Below are 14,801 nucleotides of genomic sequence, written 5' to 3'. Positions count from 1 at the left end.
ACAGGCACACGCACCTTGCATGTCCTCCACCCAGACTGCATTACATCTCCTAAACATCGTCATGCTTTACTGCTGTGCCTACCCAACTTGGCCACATGGTTTCTGTATGAGGTGAATCTGCTTTACCAGTTTTATAAGTTGGAGGAGTTCACCTAATGGCTAGGGCAGTCGACCTCGAATATGGGGAACCGGGTTCGAATCTCAGCTAGGACCCGCAACATCCTGTGATTCTGGGCAAATCACTTAATCTCCCCGTGCCTAACAGAAATGAATGTGTCCTCATGTAGTGCAACTGGTGCATGTATAAGCGCTCTGATTCCCGATACCTTGGGGTCAAGTTCGCGCTATGTAAAACTCTGCAAAAAAAAAATATATATATAAAAGTTTCAGCATGTATTCTGCAAACGAACATGTGGGACTGATACTCCACTGCATACATTATGTAAAAGACCCCTTGCATCCCTTTGGGGCCAGTTCCACACTCTATAAATATGCCTAACAAGAGGCAACAGGCAGTAGCTTCTCTGGAAATGTCCGTATTTTTGACAGGAGATCTCAGCTGTGTGACAGATCTCACCTCAGCTTGAAGTGTTTAAGAAAAGCAACCTTTAAAAAGAAGAACATTCCAAGACCTTAAAAAAATTTGCACGAAGGCATCTGAAGGTCGTGGATGCTACACTAAATATTTGTTTAGTGAGATTATGTTAACACCAAATTTCTGTCTGGAACACATAACTTTGCGGGAAAAGAAAACCCTTATTTCTAGTCTTTGTTAGACTTGGCTTTACCTATGGAAAGAACTGATAAGATCCACAACACCTGATAGCGCAACCAAGAAAAGTACCTGAGTAAATGTTGGCATTCCATTAAATACTGATATGAGCACAAAATGGGACCAAATCGATGGGAGGGAACGCTGATAGGGAGATCTCCGTAGCTATAAAAAGCAATGACTGGGACTGGGGACTGGCGACTGGCGCTCTGAGTCGGGCCTAGATCCTGGAGTGGTGATCAACTAGTTCTCTTCCAGAAGCTGACCCATCGAGCTGAGCACCATGAAGTGGCTGATCCTGGCGATGGTCTGTCTCCAGCTGTCTGAGGGGATGGTGAGGTGAGTATTGCAGCTGGATGTTTATATTTGGGAGCAACCCTGTTCAGATGAACAATATCTGACCTAAGAGTTGAGTTATGAGGTGGCTGAGCTCTGCACTGGTCTGTCTCCAGCTTTCAGAGGGGTTGGTGAGCAGAACATTGTAGCTGAGCTGGAGTGACCTAGTAGACCTTTAGATGTGTGCGAGGAGGGCACTCCTTTGAAGAAGGTCCATCTCATAATCTTGAACATGGCCCTAGCAATTGAGTGCAGACTACTGTTGGACAGGCTGGTGAGGTGAGTTCTGCAGGTTAGGTTGGGACGCTCATCACTAAGGGCCTAATTACGAGTCTGGCGGTCGTCAGACTGCCGAACTCGTGGTGGGCGGAGTTGGCAGTCTTCGGACTGCCACATTACAACCCTGGCATTTGTACTGGCCGAGGACAGCAGCCGCCGCCAGAGAACCCCTGTTCCTGGTAGTGACACGGCAGTCTTGAGGCAGAAATATGCTTGACAGGACCACAGCGGTCCTGCCGAACATATTACAACTTTCCTCACCACCACTGATTTCATGAAGGTCTTTCCTCCATGAAAACAGTGGCAGTGAGGAAAAATAGGCGGCCTCACTCTATGTGGATGCTCCCCGGGCAGCACAACATTTTCCCTCCCGTGTGCATGCCTCCCAGTTCCAGCAGAACATGAACTTCACAGCCCATGCCATGCTGGAACTTCCTTTGATGTTCCCGTTGTGGCACCTATTTTATAGGCACCACCATGGAAACGCCAAAAAACTACTCGCCAGCGACTAAAAAAGTCATAATATGGCGGGCGGTTCTCACACAAGTTTGGCGGGGCCACCACCCCACAGTCAAACTCCTAATCAACCCCTAAGTGTGTTCTTGCCCAATGCTTTGTATCGAGTCTCAAGAAGTCTTCGCGTCTGTCAACATGCTTCATATAATTGCATAAAACACGATCAAAGGTATGCAGAATGCTGCCACGATTCTGGGGACAACAACTGTAGCAAGGAAGACATGCAGGACCCAACGGGCACATGCATCATTGTAAATTGCATTCGCAAACGGTGCGAATCGCAAAATCCGGCCGTTTGCGAATGCAATTTACAATTTTGGGATGCATAATTTTTTTTATTTTTTCGCAATTTAAGAAATCGCAATTATGTAGCGATTTCTTAAATTGCGATTGCATTTAAGAAATCTCCATTTGCGATTTCTTAAATGCAATGCATGACACTGTAAAAATTGCGAATTCGCAAATAGGGAGAGGTAAATTACCATGAAGTTGACCTTCATGGTAATTTGCGAAAACTTTGAAATATGCACAAAAGTGCATTTTTCAAAGTTTCATTTTACAGTGTTGCAAAATGTACTTAAAGTCAATTTTCAGGGATGCAGCAGGGTGTCCTTTGGACCCCCCCTGCACCCTTGAAATTGCATTCTCATTTTGCGATTCGCAAATTGCTATTCGCAAAATGAGAATGACTTCCCATTCATTCCTATGGGCCTTGAGGCCCATAGGAATGAATGTAAAGGGATTCCTTATTTGCGATTCGCAAATTGTGAATCGCAAATAAGGAATTTTAAGAAATCGCAAAAATATTTGCGATTTTTTGATGCATTGCTTTTTGCGAATTCTTAATTGCGATTCCTTATTTTTCGCAAATAAGAATTCGCAAAAAGCAATATTGATGCATGTGGCCGCAAGTCTTGTAACTGCACGGCTGTTGACCTCTCACTCACTCACAAAGTACTAGCATACCGTCGAAGAGAGCTTTGAGGCAACCTGTGGCTGACAATGTGAATGGAGAGCAGATTCCTAGAGCACGTTCTGGGATTATGAAACAGGTTTGCACAGCGATTGGACGAGGGGTGCGCACCACTAGACCGCTAGAAAGACAAATAGAATACAGACATTGGGAGAGTGTTTCAAGACAAGGAATGGACAGAGCACTCGAATACCCTGAGAAAATACCCTGCAATGCCAGGCTTCGGTATATATTGTGTAACCACTTGCACAGGGCTTACTGTATCATACATATTGGGAACATGAGCCCTATGACCTCCTCATGTCTGTAAACATGATTTGGGGGTGCCCATTCATGGCCCTCTTTTGGCAGGTGGTGGGTGAACACCTTGAGAATATAATGGGGATAAAGCATTATGACAAACTATGTGCTGGGACTTGCCCCTAGGCCCAAAACCAGTAAAGCAAAAAGCGAGATTCGATGATCTGCAAGTACCAGCTACACACACCTTTACAATGAACTGTAAATGAGGAGTCTGCCCTCCTGTATGTCAATGGGTTAATGACACCGGACCTAGAAGTTTATCTTTGGGAGGGCCGTAAAGAAGCAATGGTGGGCCATGAAGATGATTGGGTACTGGCCAAAAAAATACCAAAGTATTTAATTGATCTAATATTTTAGGTATTGGCATCTGTCCACGTTTTTAACACAATAATTAGCACCCAAGGAGCAACATTCTACACTGTCTCTGGTGTGCTTCCAGCTTTGGGGAAGGGGAGGGACAATGTCAAATCTGTAGGAAGCAGAACTTTTAGCCTGCAGCACGCTCCTGCTCATGTACAGCAGCAGACATGTTTCTGCTGCCATACGGGGCCATTTTACAGCTTCTCATTTAAAAAAAAGACATTGGCAGCTTTTTACTTTGCAAAGCTTTGAAGATTAGATATACAATACAATAAGCCCAGAATCATGATTAAGGCTCCCGGTTTTCAGTTTAAACAGATTTTTGCATATAAGTACAAACGGAAAAATATTTTTCCTTTGTCTGTATTTCTAAATAGAAAAGGAAAAATGGCAGTAAACATGTTTAACAGAGAGATTTTTTCCTAGCTACAATAACGTAACGTGTTTGCCTGAGTGGATTGGTCAGCCAGGTTTCAGCTGCTTCAGAAGTTAGCTTTTAGAAAGGGAAAGGGAAGCGGTGGGCGCTGTTTGAAAATTGTAGGATGGAGTCTTTGGGGAGAGGATACATTGGAAGGTGGTGGGGCCTTATCATGCACGGATTGCAAGCATGGGGATCCCTTGGGCTTCCTAAAACTGGTACGTCCAGGGGAAGGGGCCACAAGACAGACCCAGGGAGGTCGACGGGGTTGACGGCAGGACGGGTAAAGTGAGCTGCAAGTCTTCATGTGCGTTACCACCTTTGCTATAAAACATCTGAAACAGCATCTTTCAGTACCAAAATTAGTAAGCTAAGACAGAGAAATAAAAACAGTCCTTACTAAATGTCCTGTTTTTTTTTTAAATCATAGCTGGTCACACCTGGCCCCCACCATTGGTTAGCATCCTCAGTAATCGCTGGGCAGCGCCCAGCACAGGTGTGTACCTGGGTCGAACAGACCTGGCTGCCAGGTGTATTTAACAGAGCTCTATTTTAAGTCCTACACCTGGCACTTTGCTACTGCTTGCGACGAAGCCCTGCTCCCATCAGATAAAATTAATTATGCGGCATTGACCTCTGTCGCATGCTTTTTACCTAGACAAACCTGTCCGGTGCAGGCGGGGAGAAGGCTTATCAGATTCCAGCAGGGTCCACTGCAAAGGCCGACGTTAAGGGGCCATCAGGCCTTCTTCTGTTGGAATATCCTCACTGGGAGCTATTGGGGGGGAGGGAGAGACATACTTACAAGTAATGGAGGGAAGACAAATGTACACAGCTTACCACTTCACAGCTATTTAAAGGAGGTATACTTTTGACTTTGTTCAGTCCCTGAATACAAGAGATGTGCATGCACTGTAAGAATGTTAGAGGTGTTGGTCCATCCTAGTATTTACACAAATAAGAATTTAAATACTACTATTTTGTATTATTTCTTTTATAGCCTTACTCATCCTTATGCAGGGTGTCAGAGCACTTTACATCACACGTACACATTATACATTGGCAATAAATCATATATGTGTAAATCATAATGTAGGATGTGCTACAAAGGCAGTGAGGGTTACAATGTGTAGGAGCCATATGTCCTTCATCGCTCACTGTGCTATATTAGAAGGATTGCAATTTATGAACTGCAATTAACAAAAGGAACTCTTTGTTAAAAGCAGTAATCCATTTACCCATCTACTTAAATCTATCTAACAACCAAGTGAGCATTGTCTATTTAAATAAATTTGAAAAATACTAGCTGCAGCGTCTTTTTTTGCTTGTGACAAATATAAATGTGGATGCAGATAGATAAAATGACCAAAAAATAAATATGTAGAAATTCAGAGGGAAATGTTAAAACAATACATACCATAAACCTGGAGCCCTAATAATAATTCATTTTTCACTATATCCATGCTGGTCATTCATGAATCATAGAAGCTAATAAACTCTGCTGACTTCACACCTCTCCCCAGACCTTAAAGTATTCTCTGTCAATAGTGTTAATCAGTAAAATAAACGATAAGGGAGCGCTCACGTGGCTACATGCCACTGTGAAATAAAAAGGTGAAAAACACTTGAGCTTCAGTACTGAATTGCCTTGGATGGACCTGAGTATTCCTTTGGGAGAGTGAGCCTGGCCCACCCATCCCACCCTCTAGAAACACTCCTGTAATGATTTCAAAAGGTTTACATCCAAAGAAAGTCAAGCTCTGCATAAAGAGGAGACAAGGGGACTCTGGGAGTACCAGAAACCTAAATATGGGAAAAACGGTCCCAGGGGAATTAATATTTATAGACCTGCTTGTATCTTGTCCCCCAACTCAACAGTACAATAACACACGAAAGATACCAAGGGTCTTATGAAATTTTTCTATGGTCGGTACCTAATTGTGATATACAGACTCAAATACCAAGAGGTTATCAAGGTGACATAGGAGAGAGAAATGGGTGATCAAAACAGAAGAAAGAAACCCATCAGCCCACCTGTTGGCGGAGCTTCATCATCTGTTTTTTTTTAAAAAAAGATGGTATCCGCTAGACACCTCCTCAGAGAGTTCCTTGAGGACTGCTAGTATCGGATCATAAGAAAAAACCATCAACCAGAAGATGAGATTTTTAGGCTGAAAGGGTAAGTTGCAGTGCTCAAAAAGTGTAAAGAATATAGACAAAATTAGTGGTGATATAAAAATGCCTGTTTTGATGTCCTTGGGAGAGTGAGCCTGGCCCACCCATCCCACCCTCTAGAAACACTCCTGTAATGATTTCAAAAGGTTTACATCCAAAGAAAGTCAAGCTCTGCATAAAGAGGAGACAAGGGGACTCTGGGAGTATCCAACAGTCCAGGCTTGGGACCAGCTGATGTTATCCTCCCCCAGGCAGGCAAAAATAATGATAGACCCTGCCTTCCTCAGCACCCCATAGAGGGCATATCCCAGGAATGGCCTCCTGCTGGGCTGATATCTGGAAGTTTTCATACTGGGGAAAGGAAAATAACTAACATCGACAGCACTATACAATACACACAAGCACACCATGTGGGGTGCTTCTTTGAATAGAAAGTAGAAGTGCACCACTCCCCAATCCAGAAGGAACATATTACTAGGGCTGGTCTGACCAAAATTCCACATGCTTGTTCCGAGCAATTAGATGTTGCCAGGGCCGGACTGGGAACCCCGAGCAGCCCTGGCAATTGGTAGGACTGCCCCCCCCCTCCCCAGGCAGGGGCAAGTGGGGTGCAAGAGTAAAGCACTGTTGTTTTTGTACTGGTGACCAATATTGCAGCAACAATGCAAAACTAGCCCCAGTAACAAACAAATGCCCCTTACTGCTGCAATAGAGGCCTCCCGGGAAAACTCCTGATGCCTGCTACAGCCAGTCCAGCCGTGGATGTTGCTGTATCAGAGGAAGAGGTAAAATATGCTAATTCCCAACTCAAAATAGGCAAGGCACCAGGCGGCTTTACAGGTGCATCCCACGAGGCATTCATGCACAATGTGTTCCACAGATTATCATCCTTTTTTAACACATTCAACACCACTAGGACAGGAAGCATTATCACTATGATACTAAATCCTGCTACAGATCAACAGAAGTGTGCCTCATCAAATCAAATGGGATTTGTAGAGCACTGCTTATCACCTGTGAGAGTATCCAGGTGCTGTGGGTTTCTGCTGCTGGCTAATCAGTTGAACAGCCATGTCTTCATATCCTTCTTCCTATAGGCGTTATATCACCCACAAGGCACGTCACAAAGAAGGGCAAAAATTCCTATGGGACCTTTTTAGATGGTATTCCCCTAAGAGACCTCTGCGTTCGGCCAATGCCAATCTGATGCCTATGGTCAGAATTAAAAAGACAAACTGGGGGGGAGGAGTTTCAGTTACAATACCATCAAGGAATGGAATTCCCTTCCTCTATATCTTAGAAAAATTCCTTCCCTTCATGAGTTCAGAAAACATCTGAAGACCTGGCTTTTCTAGAAGCAGTAGTCCATAGTACAGTATGTAGCACTCGAAGCGCCTAAGGGTATACGTGCACTGTATACATTTAATTAACATAACATAACAATGGCATTGCTAAATCTTGATGTCAAGCTGTATTGAACAAATCCTAGTGTATAGACCGGAAGACACACTCCCTGGGATCCTCGATTAAGACCGGCAATTGTTTATGAAGAGGAGACAGACACACAACAATACCAACAGGCTAGTCCACCTGGTGGAAAAAGATGTAAAGATAAAGATACCAGCAATGCTGGTCTCTCACGATGCACAGAAAGCATTCAAATGGATAGACTGGCACTTTTTGAGACTAGTCCTGGAGAAGATAGGCATGGCCCCTAAATGTATATAGATGATCATGGACAATTAAACGGTACTTATAGTCAGGATAACACTCAAGGGCCAGTCTTCTCAGCTTTTTCAACTAACATGGGGTATGCACCAGGGATGCCCTTAGCCCCCGTTGTTATTTGCTCTTAGTATAGAAAACTTGCCTTTCCAATTTTGGGGTGTGAATGATATGCAGGGAACATCCTTTGGGGAAGAAACACACAAAGTGGCCCTGTTTGTGGACGACCATTGTCCTGACATTGAGTGATCTGTATCACTCGCTTGGGGAAGATCTTCAACACTCAACAGATTTTTAACATTTGACAGGTTACACAATCAATATATTCAAGTCAGAAATCCCGAATTTAAACCTTCCATGCCCTAAAACGGAGGTTCTGCAAAGTAGATGACCTACGCCTCATCAAATATATAGGGGATAAAATCATCCTATAGGTGCAGGATTCATATTCGACAAATTGCCCCCTCTCACGGGCACATTTACAAGCCCCTTGCTCCACATTTGCGTCACTTTTAACATGGGAAAAGTGGCGCAAAAGTGGCACAAGGGGCTTGTACATCTGCCCCTCAGTGTTTAAATTGATTGAGTCAGTGGTTTCCACTGGCACTTAGGGGCTTATTTATGAGCCCGTGCGTCACTTTTGTGCCGCCGGTGCGTCACTTTTTGTCACGCACCAGCAGGGTAAAAAAATGGGCCATGTTGCATCATATTTACAAAGTGACGCATCTCGGTATATGTGTCACTTTGTAAAACCCTGTGCCACATTATACCTGCGCCAGGTATAATATATGCAGGGTGGGCGTTCTGACGCAAGTAAGCCTCGTAGAAGTGATGCAGTGAAATCTATGAGATTTCACTGCGTTACTTCTAGTACACAAATGCGTCTATATCTTACGCCTACCTCACAGCAGGCATAAGACTGACGCAGGCACATTTGAAATGGGACTTGCCCATTTGAAATGACCCATTGATGGAGTTGCGTTACTTTGGTGACACACTCCAGCAATGCGTAATTTTTGCACCTACAGATACGTCAGAAATACTGACGTATCTGTAACTCCTTGCAACATGATGCATCATACTGTAAATATGATGGGCCTCATTTATGAAAAGTGACGCATCGCTGCGTGAAAACAGCGATGCGTCACTTTTCATTGCGCCCTCCTTGCGACACCAATGATGCGTCATATTTACAGTATGACGCATCATTGCGCAAGGAATTACCTAGTCGTCAGTATTTCTGACATATCTGTAAGCGCAAAAGTGATGCATTGATGGAGTGTGTCACAAAAGTGACGCAACTCCAGCAATGCGTCCTTTCACATGGGGTAAGCCCCATGTGAAAGGGCCTGCGTCAGTCTTACGCCTGCTGTGAGGCATGCGCAAGATTTTGACGCAATGGTGTCCTAGAAGTGACGCAGTGAAATCTCATAGATTTCACTGCGTCACTTCTACGACCCTTTCTTGCGTCAATACACCCCCCTTGCATACTTTATACCTGGCGCAGGTATAATGTGGCGTAGGGGTTTACAAAGTGACGCATCTAACTAGATGCGTCACTTTGTAAATATGGCGCAACGTGGCGCATTTTTTACACCACTGGTGCGTCACAAAAAGTGACGTACCAGCAGCGTAAAAGTGACGCACAGCCTCATAAATGAGGCCCGATGCATCCAGCATGTCGCAAGGAGGGCGCAATAAAAAGTGATGCATCGCTGTTATAACGCAGCAATGTGTCACTTTTCCTAAATGAGGCCCTTAATTGTTAACACCGGCACCTCTGACAGTCTGCCACATCGTTGCGCTGTTTATCTTATTTAGAGACGAGCACAACAACAGTTGTTCATAACTTCCATAGCATTGGAGTCCTGCAGTAGTCTGTATTGTACACCTATAGGAGTATGATAGTTAGTAGCTGTGTTTGTATTGTCATTGCCACGCTGGCAGGGGTTATAGGGCAGTGCAAGCTCAAGTGACCTCCTAACAACGGCCCTGGCACGCATTTTTCCAAAAAGTAGGCACTGGCGCCTCTCTTCTATCTTAAATTAGGCACAACTTGCATCGGTGGTCTACCATTTTTCTTTCGATATTGTGGTAAAAATGAACGTCCTGTCCAGAGTTCTCTATCTGTTACAGACACTTCCAACTTTGAGAGGAGAGCTTTTTACTTCCCTATAAAAAGCGATCCATGTTTATCTGGAGTGGATCTAGACCGCAAGTCCACAAAAACCTTTGCACCAAAGTAAATGCAGAGGAGGCGGAGCTCTCCCAGTGTTTAGATTGTACTACAGGGCGGCACAGTTGCAAATTACACTAAAGTGATCTAAAGATGAGACATTCGTTGGCACACATGGAACGGGAATCTACAATGTGCTCTTCACAGGAGATTGAATGGTGAAGTAAGTCTCAAAGGTCATTCAATGCCTATTAAAGCATTCTCGTTAACACAACACAACAACTCTCTCACTTGGAAGAGATACCCGACTTCCTATCAGTCACCATATACCTACCACAATATATGCTAACCCGGAATTCTCTCCATCACTAAACCATGGGACCTTTGGCAGATGGCGAGATGGAAGATGTAGATACAATGCAGAAATGTTTCATAATGGGATAATCAAATCTTTTACACAATGCAAACTGAACTGCATTATGCTCAGCTCAGACACCGGTTAGCGTATTCAGAAGTTAGAATAGCTGCTCCCAGAGAAAACATCACATTCATTGAGAAGCTTTTGACAATCTTTTCATCTCAGAAAGGTCCTGTCACTAAATTGTATGCAATACTGTTGGTTATTAAGGCTGATCCTATAAGAACAAATGGTATAAGGTGGGATAGAGAAACTTCACTTACACAATCGGAAAACTCTGGATTGGTATCCCGAAATGTTCGATATTTAAAAAAACAAAGGGAATCCATTACGAACTACTTTACGCTTGGCACTTCCTCCGTACTAAAGTTCATAACATGTTCCCAACTGCTGGTCCCCCATGCTGGAGACGCGAACAAAGAGGCTCTTTCATCCACATCTGGGGTAAAGTCCACATATACAACCCTTCTGAAAGAGGGAGCGAAAACTTTCAGACATTTGGGGATTCGTCTGACCATTTACTCAAACACTGTTTTTGCTTGGTCTTTGAAAGCGAGAGTTTAAATATGTGTCAAATGATAAGGCAAGCTATCTGGAGCTTTCTTGGAGGGTGAAATTAGCGATAACTATATGGTGGAAGAGAAAGGACCCTCCTTCAGATTTCCAGTGGTCTGTGCACTTGTGGGATCTAGTGACTATGGGGCATCTTGTAAGTAAGGGTGGCGAGAACATTCGAATTTCGAAGAGTCAATGTTGATTCGGCAACTAGCCCCTTTGCTCAGCTCTAAACTCCTTTAGGTCAGGGACCTCTCTGGCTCAACTATAGAAATTGCGGCTTTAAACAGGATCAAGGCTCAGGTGTAGAAAGTGTGTCTCTAAACAGGAACAAGATCAGGTTATCAAAATTGAACTCTTTTGCATTAGTGTCAACTTGACGCACTTGGAATTACGTCAACATGAGTAGGATGTGATTCAGCCATTATTCTCTTAGGGGTACTTGGATGCGTTGGACATTTTGGGATTCATGAACCAATGATATATGAAGCTTTGAATAATTGTTTTAAATATTAAACTAAAAAATCATATTTTTAAATTTTAAATTATTTTTCTTTTCTTAAAGAAGTTGTAAAGTTGTAAAAAAAAAAAAATATATATGATTTTCCCTTTCATATATTTTTGTACAGTACTAAAAAACACGAGAGTCCCCTCTTTTGATTTTTTTGTTGCTTTCTCTTCTTCAGAATGTTTGACTATAAGATTTGTTGTTATACGTTTCTCCCCTTTTGCTGATTATATGAATTTTGATACACGTTGGACTCCCTTTGGAAGAAGATCGGTATTGGTAAATGAGTCATTTGAATACAGTGTGTCTGCCACAGTTAAGAGCTTTACAAGTCTTTTAATACACTAATTTGATTTTATGACATTATGGACATACCAGTATGACATCGTCCAAAGGTTGAAAGAATGTTCTTTGTGGTGTTGTGTTTGACGACATTTTACAGCTGATAACGGATAGGTTTGTGATTGTGGTCAGATGAGGAGTGTGAGTGAGGGAGGGGGAAGTCAGGGTTAATCTGTTTGCTCTTCTTATGCCCTGAAAAGGCTCACATTGTCATTTTAATTAATGAGAATGCTATTATCTGGCATACAAGATTCAGTCCATGTGATTGCCAATAAAAATTTCTGTTCATAAAAAAGGCGGGTATGTTAAGTGATTTGCCCAGAATTACAGGAAGCTGAGCCGACGCCAGGCTCAAACCTGGTTCCCCTGCTCCAAAGTCGGTAGCTCTGGCTGCAAGGCAACAGCCTCTCCCTAGTTGAGGGAATTGATGGGTTATATGCTTGGAAATATCCTGGCCTCTAGTTTTCAAGAAAGGCACACAGCTGGAACTAAATCAAAAGCATAAGATATGCATTCTTTTTATGTTTGTGACAGCTGCTGACTGCAAACTGCAAACTGTAGCATGATGATGGTGCCAATACACACACACATTAATAAAATGGTCATAAATACCACTTTATTATAATGTGCCTCAGGCGTGCGCAGTTACAGCGCGAGGGCAGGGGGCAGAGCCGATTAGTGCAATTGCACTACTAATGCAGCCCCTGCCAGTGAGCATAGCAGAATGGCTGTCTAGAGCCGACCAAATTTGACATGTGCACTTCAGCACCTGCAATCCCAGGACTGAGAAACAGCCGAGGGATTGCAGCCACCGGCCCCCAATCTCAAAATGAGTGCTGGGTTAGCTTGCTCCAACCAATCCTGCAACTGCTGTGCACTTCCAGGATTGGTTGGTTCGTCATTGTATAAGGGAGGAAGTCCTTCCCTTTCCATCCGAGTCAGTGCTGAGGAGAGTGCCAGGAGGACGAAGAATACTGCGTCCACAGCCTGCAATTCAGAGTCTGCGTGCCAGCAAGTCCAACATGAATAATGAGTGTTTTGGGCATTGCGTCTCACCTTATTGTAATGTTGCCAGCCATCGCTGGCTTTTATAGTGGCAAATAAACTGATGCAAAGTTTTGCACCACTGTAAGCACCTGTACGAATCTGAAAGGTGCATATTTACTAAAAATTAACACAACACAAGGGCGAACAAACTTGCTGTGCTACGTAGCATGAATGGAACAGAGCTCAACAGCTCTAAATCTACTAAGATATAAAGCTCTTCGGCTCTCTACCTGCGCTGGCACACTTGAGACTACCTAGCGCCAACGCAGGGTGCTTGCATTACACGCAGGATTGTTTTTGGGCAGGAAGGGACCCTTTCCTGCACAAAAACAATACTAAGAGGTGCATGAGATGGGATGCATCACGCATAGAATGAGGAAGTAACAAATAGAAATAAACATACCATTTTGGTGCAATCCCAGGTTTACTGAGCAACACACACACACCTCTGCAGTTAAAAATACTTCGTTCAACTGAAAGAAGCCTATACTCAGTAGGTTAGGTATATTTTTGTGGAAATGCCCTATTGGCTTCGGCACCATAAAAGCAGCACGTTGTGTCCATGTCTTACATGACAAAACAGTTATTCCCAACTCTGCATGGGAGATGGGAGACCTGAGAGATGGAGTGTGTTGGGGTGCACGGCGTGGCTGAGAGGAGGATTAGCCTAGGAGAACATGTCCATAATCCAATTGGACTTTCAGTGACACCCGTCTGCCGGCAAATGTAATTCTAAGGAATATCCCAATAGGCCAGTCCAGCGTTGGTTGCTCTGCTCGATATGGATCCGAGCTCTAGGTTTGCCAAACATCATTGTGTTTCTATAAATGATTCTGAGCTTTCCCAGGCTCTCATGCTGAGGCAATGAGACATTGGAAGCTCAGATACTGAAACGTTCTCTCTCTCCTACCCAGGGTCCCCCTGAAGAAGTACAAGTCCATTCGGGAGAACATGAGGGAGCATGGGGTGCTGGACGAGTTCCTGAGAACGCACAAACCCAACCCAGCCAGCAAGTACACCTTCAGCAACTACGCTGTCGCTGATGAATATATGTACTTTGACGTAAGTGCAGTGCAGGGGTATCCAGGCTGGCTCGCGTTCCGTCACTCATTCAGGCTCTTTTTGGTTCCTTTTCTTTCTCTGCCTTCACTCATTCCAAAGTTACCTCTTTCTTATTTCTCTTGATTCCTGTGTTTCTAGTTGTCCAAATTTCTCCCACTCCTTTCTGTTTCTTTCTCTTTTTACTCTCATCCCACTTCACCATGGTTCTCTCTTTCGATCCATTTCTTTTTTGCCTTTCCACTTCCTCCCTGCCTTATTTATGGCACTCCTTTTTATGCACCTCAATTTCAAATGCTCTTCCGGTCACCCCCTTTTCACCCCTCATCTTCCTGTTTCGTCTCACAAGCCCTTTCTATCCCTCATTCCCCTGCCTATTTTATGATGTTCACAAATGTATTTACATCTTTGTTGTCTTTTTTCTCCTTTTGTCATTCTTCTTTTTCTCTTTTCTTTTCTTGTCCACACCTTCCATCTTTTTATATCCTTACTGCCTTTCCCTCTCACTCTCATTGTCTCATCCATTCCTCATTCTGCCTTGTTTCTTCATCTTTGCTTTTCTTTAATCTCACACCTCTGCTTTCTCTTTGTATAAGAACAATGCCAGTGTTTACCATTGCCTTACCAGACGTGCATTAATTAATAACTCAATTACATTCAAACATACGATTTGTGACAGTAAGTCAAATTGTATGCAAAACAAAAGATAACCACTGTTCATTAATTCTGTTTGTTAAGTATTGTGACAGGCAGTTTAATTAGACGAAAGGCTAAGTTTACATGACAATTGATCAAAGTAACTGTAGCAATGTTCATTAGGAGTCTTGACCTAAAGACAT

General features: G+C 43.5%; 1 protein-coding gene across 1 annotated transcript in view; it reads left to right on the top strand.

The window, feature by feature from the left end:
- The first annotated feature begins 977 nt into the window (after positions 1 to 977).
- The window catches only part of LOC144755614 (gastricsin-like), a 29,979-nt gene continuing 16,155 nt past the window's right edge, over positions 978 to 14,801 (top strand). Inside the window, exons 1-2 of the mRNA XM_078644731.1 lie at positions 978 to 1,111; positions 13,818 to 13,965. Coding sequence (XP_078500857.1) covers positions 1,056 to 1,111; positions 13,818 to 13,965 — 204 coding nt within the window. The 5' untranslated portion in view covers positions 978 to 1,055. The remainder of the gene's footprint in view (positions 1,112 to 13,817; positions 13,966 to 14,801) is intronic.

The sequence above is a fragment of the Lissotriton helveticus genome, chromosome 5_1, assembly GCF_964261635.1.
Source record: "Lissotriton helveticus chromosome 5_1, aLisHel1.1, whole genome shotgun sequence".
NCBI classification, from domain to species: Eukaryota; Metazoa; Chordata; class Amphibia; order Caudata; family Salamandridae; genus Lissotriton; species Lissotriton helveticus.
The sequence above is the reverse complement of the archived record's forward strand: the minus strand, read 5'-3'. Positions and strand labels throughout refer to the sequence as shown.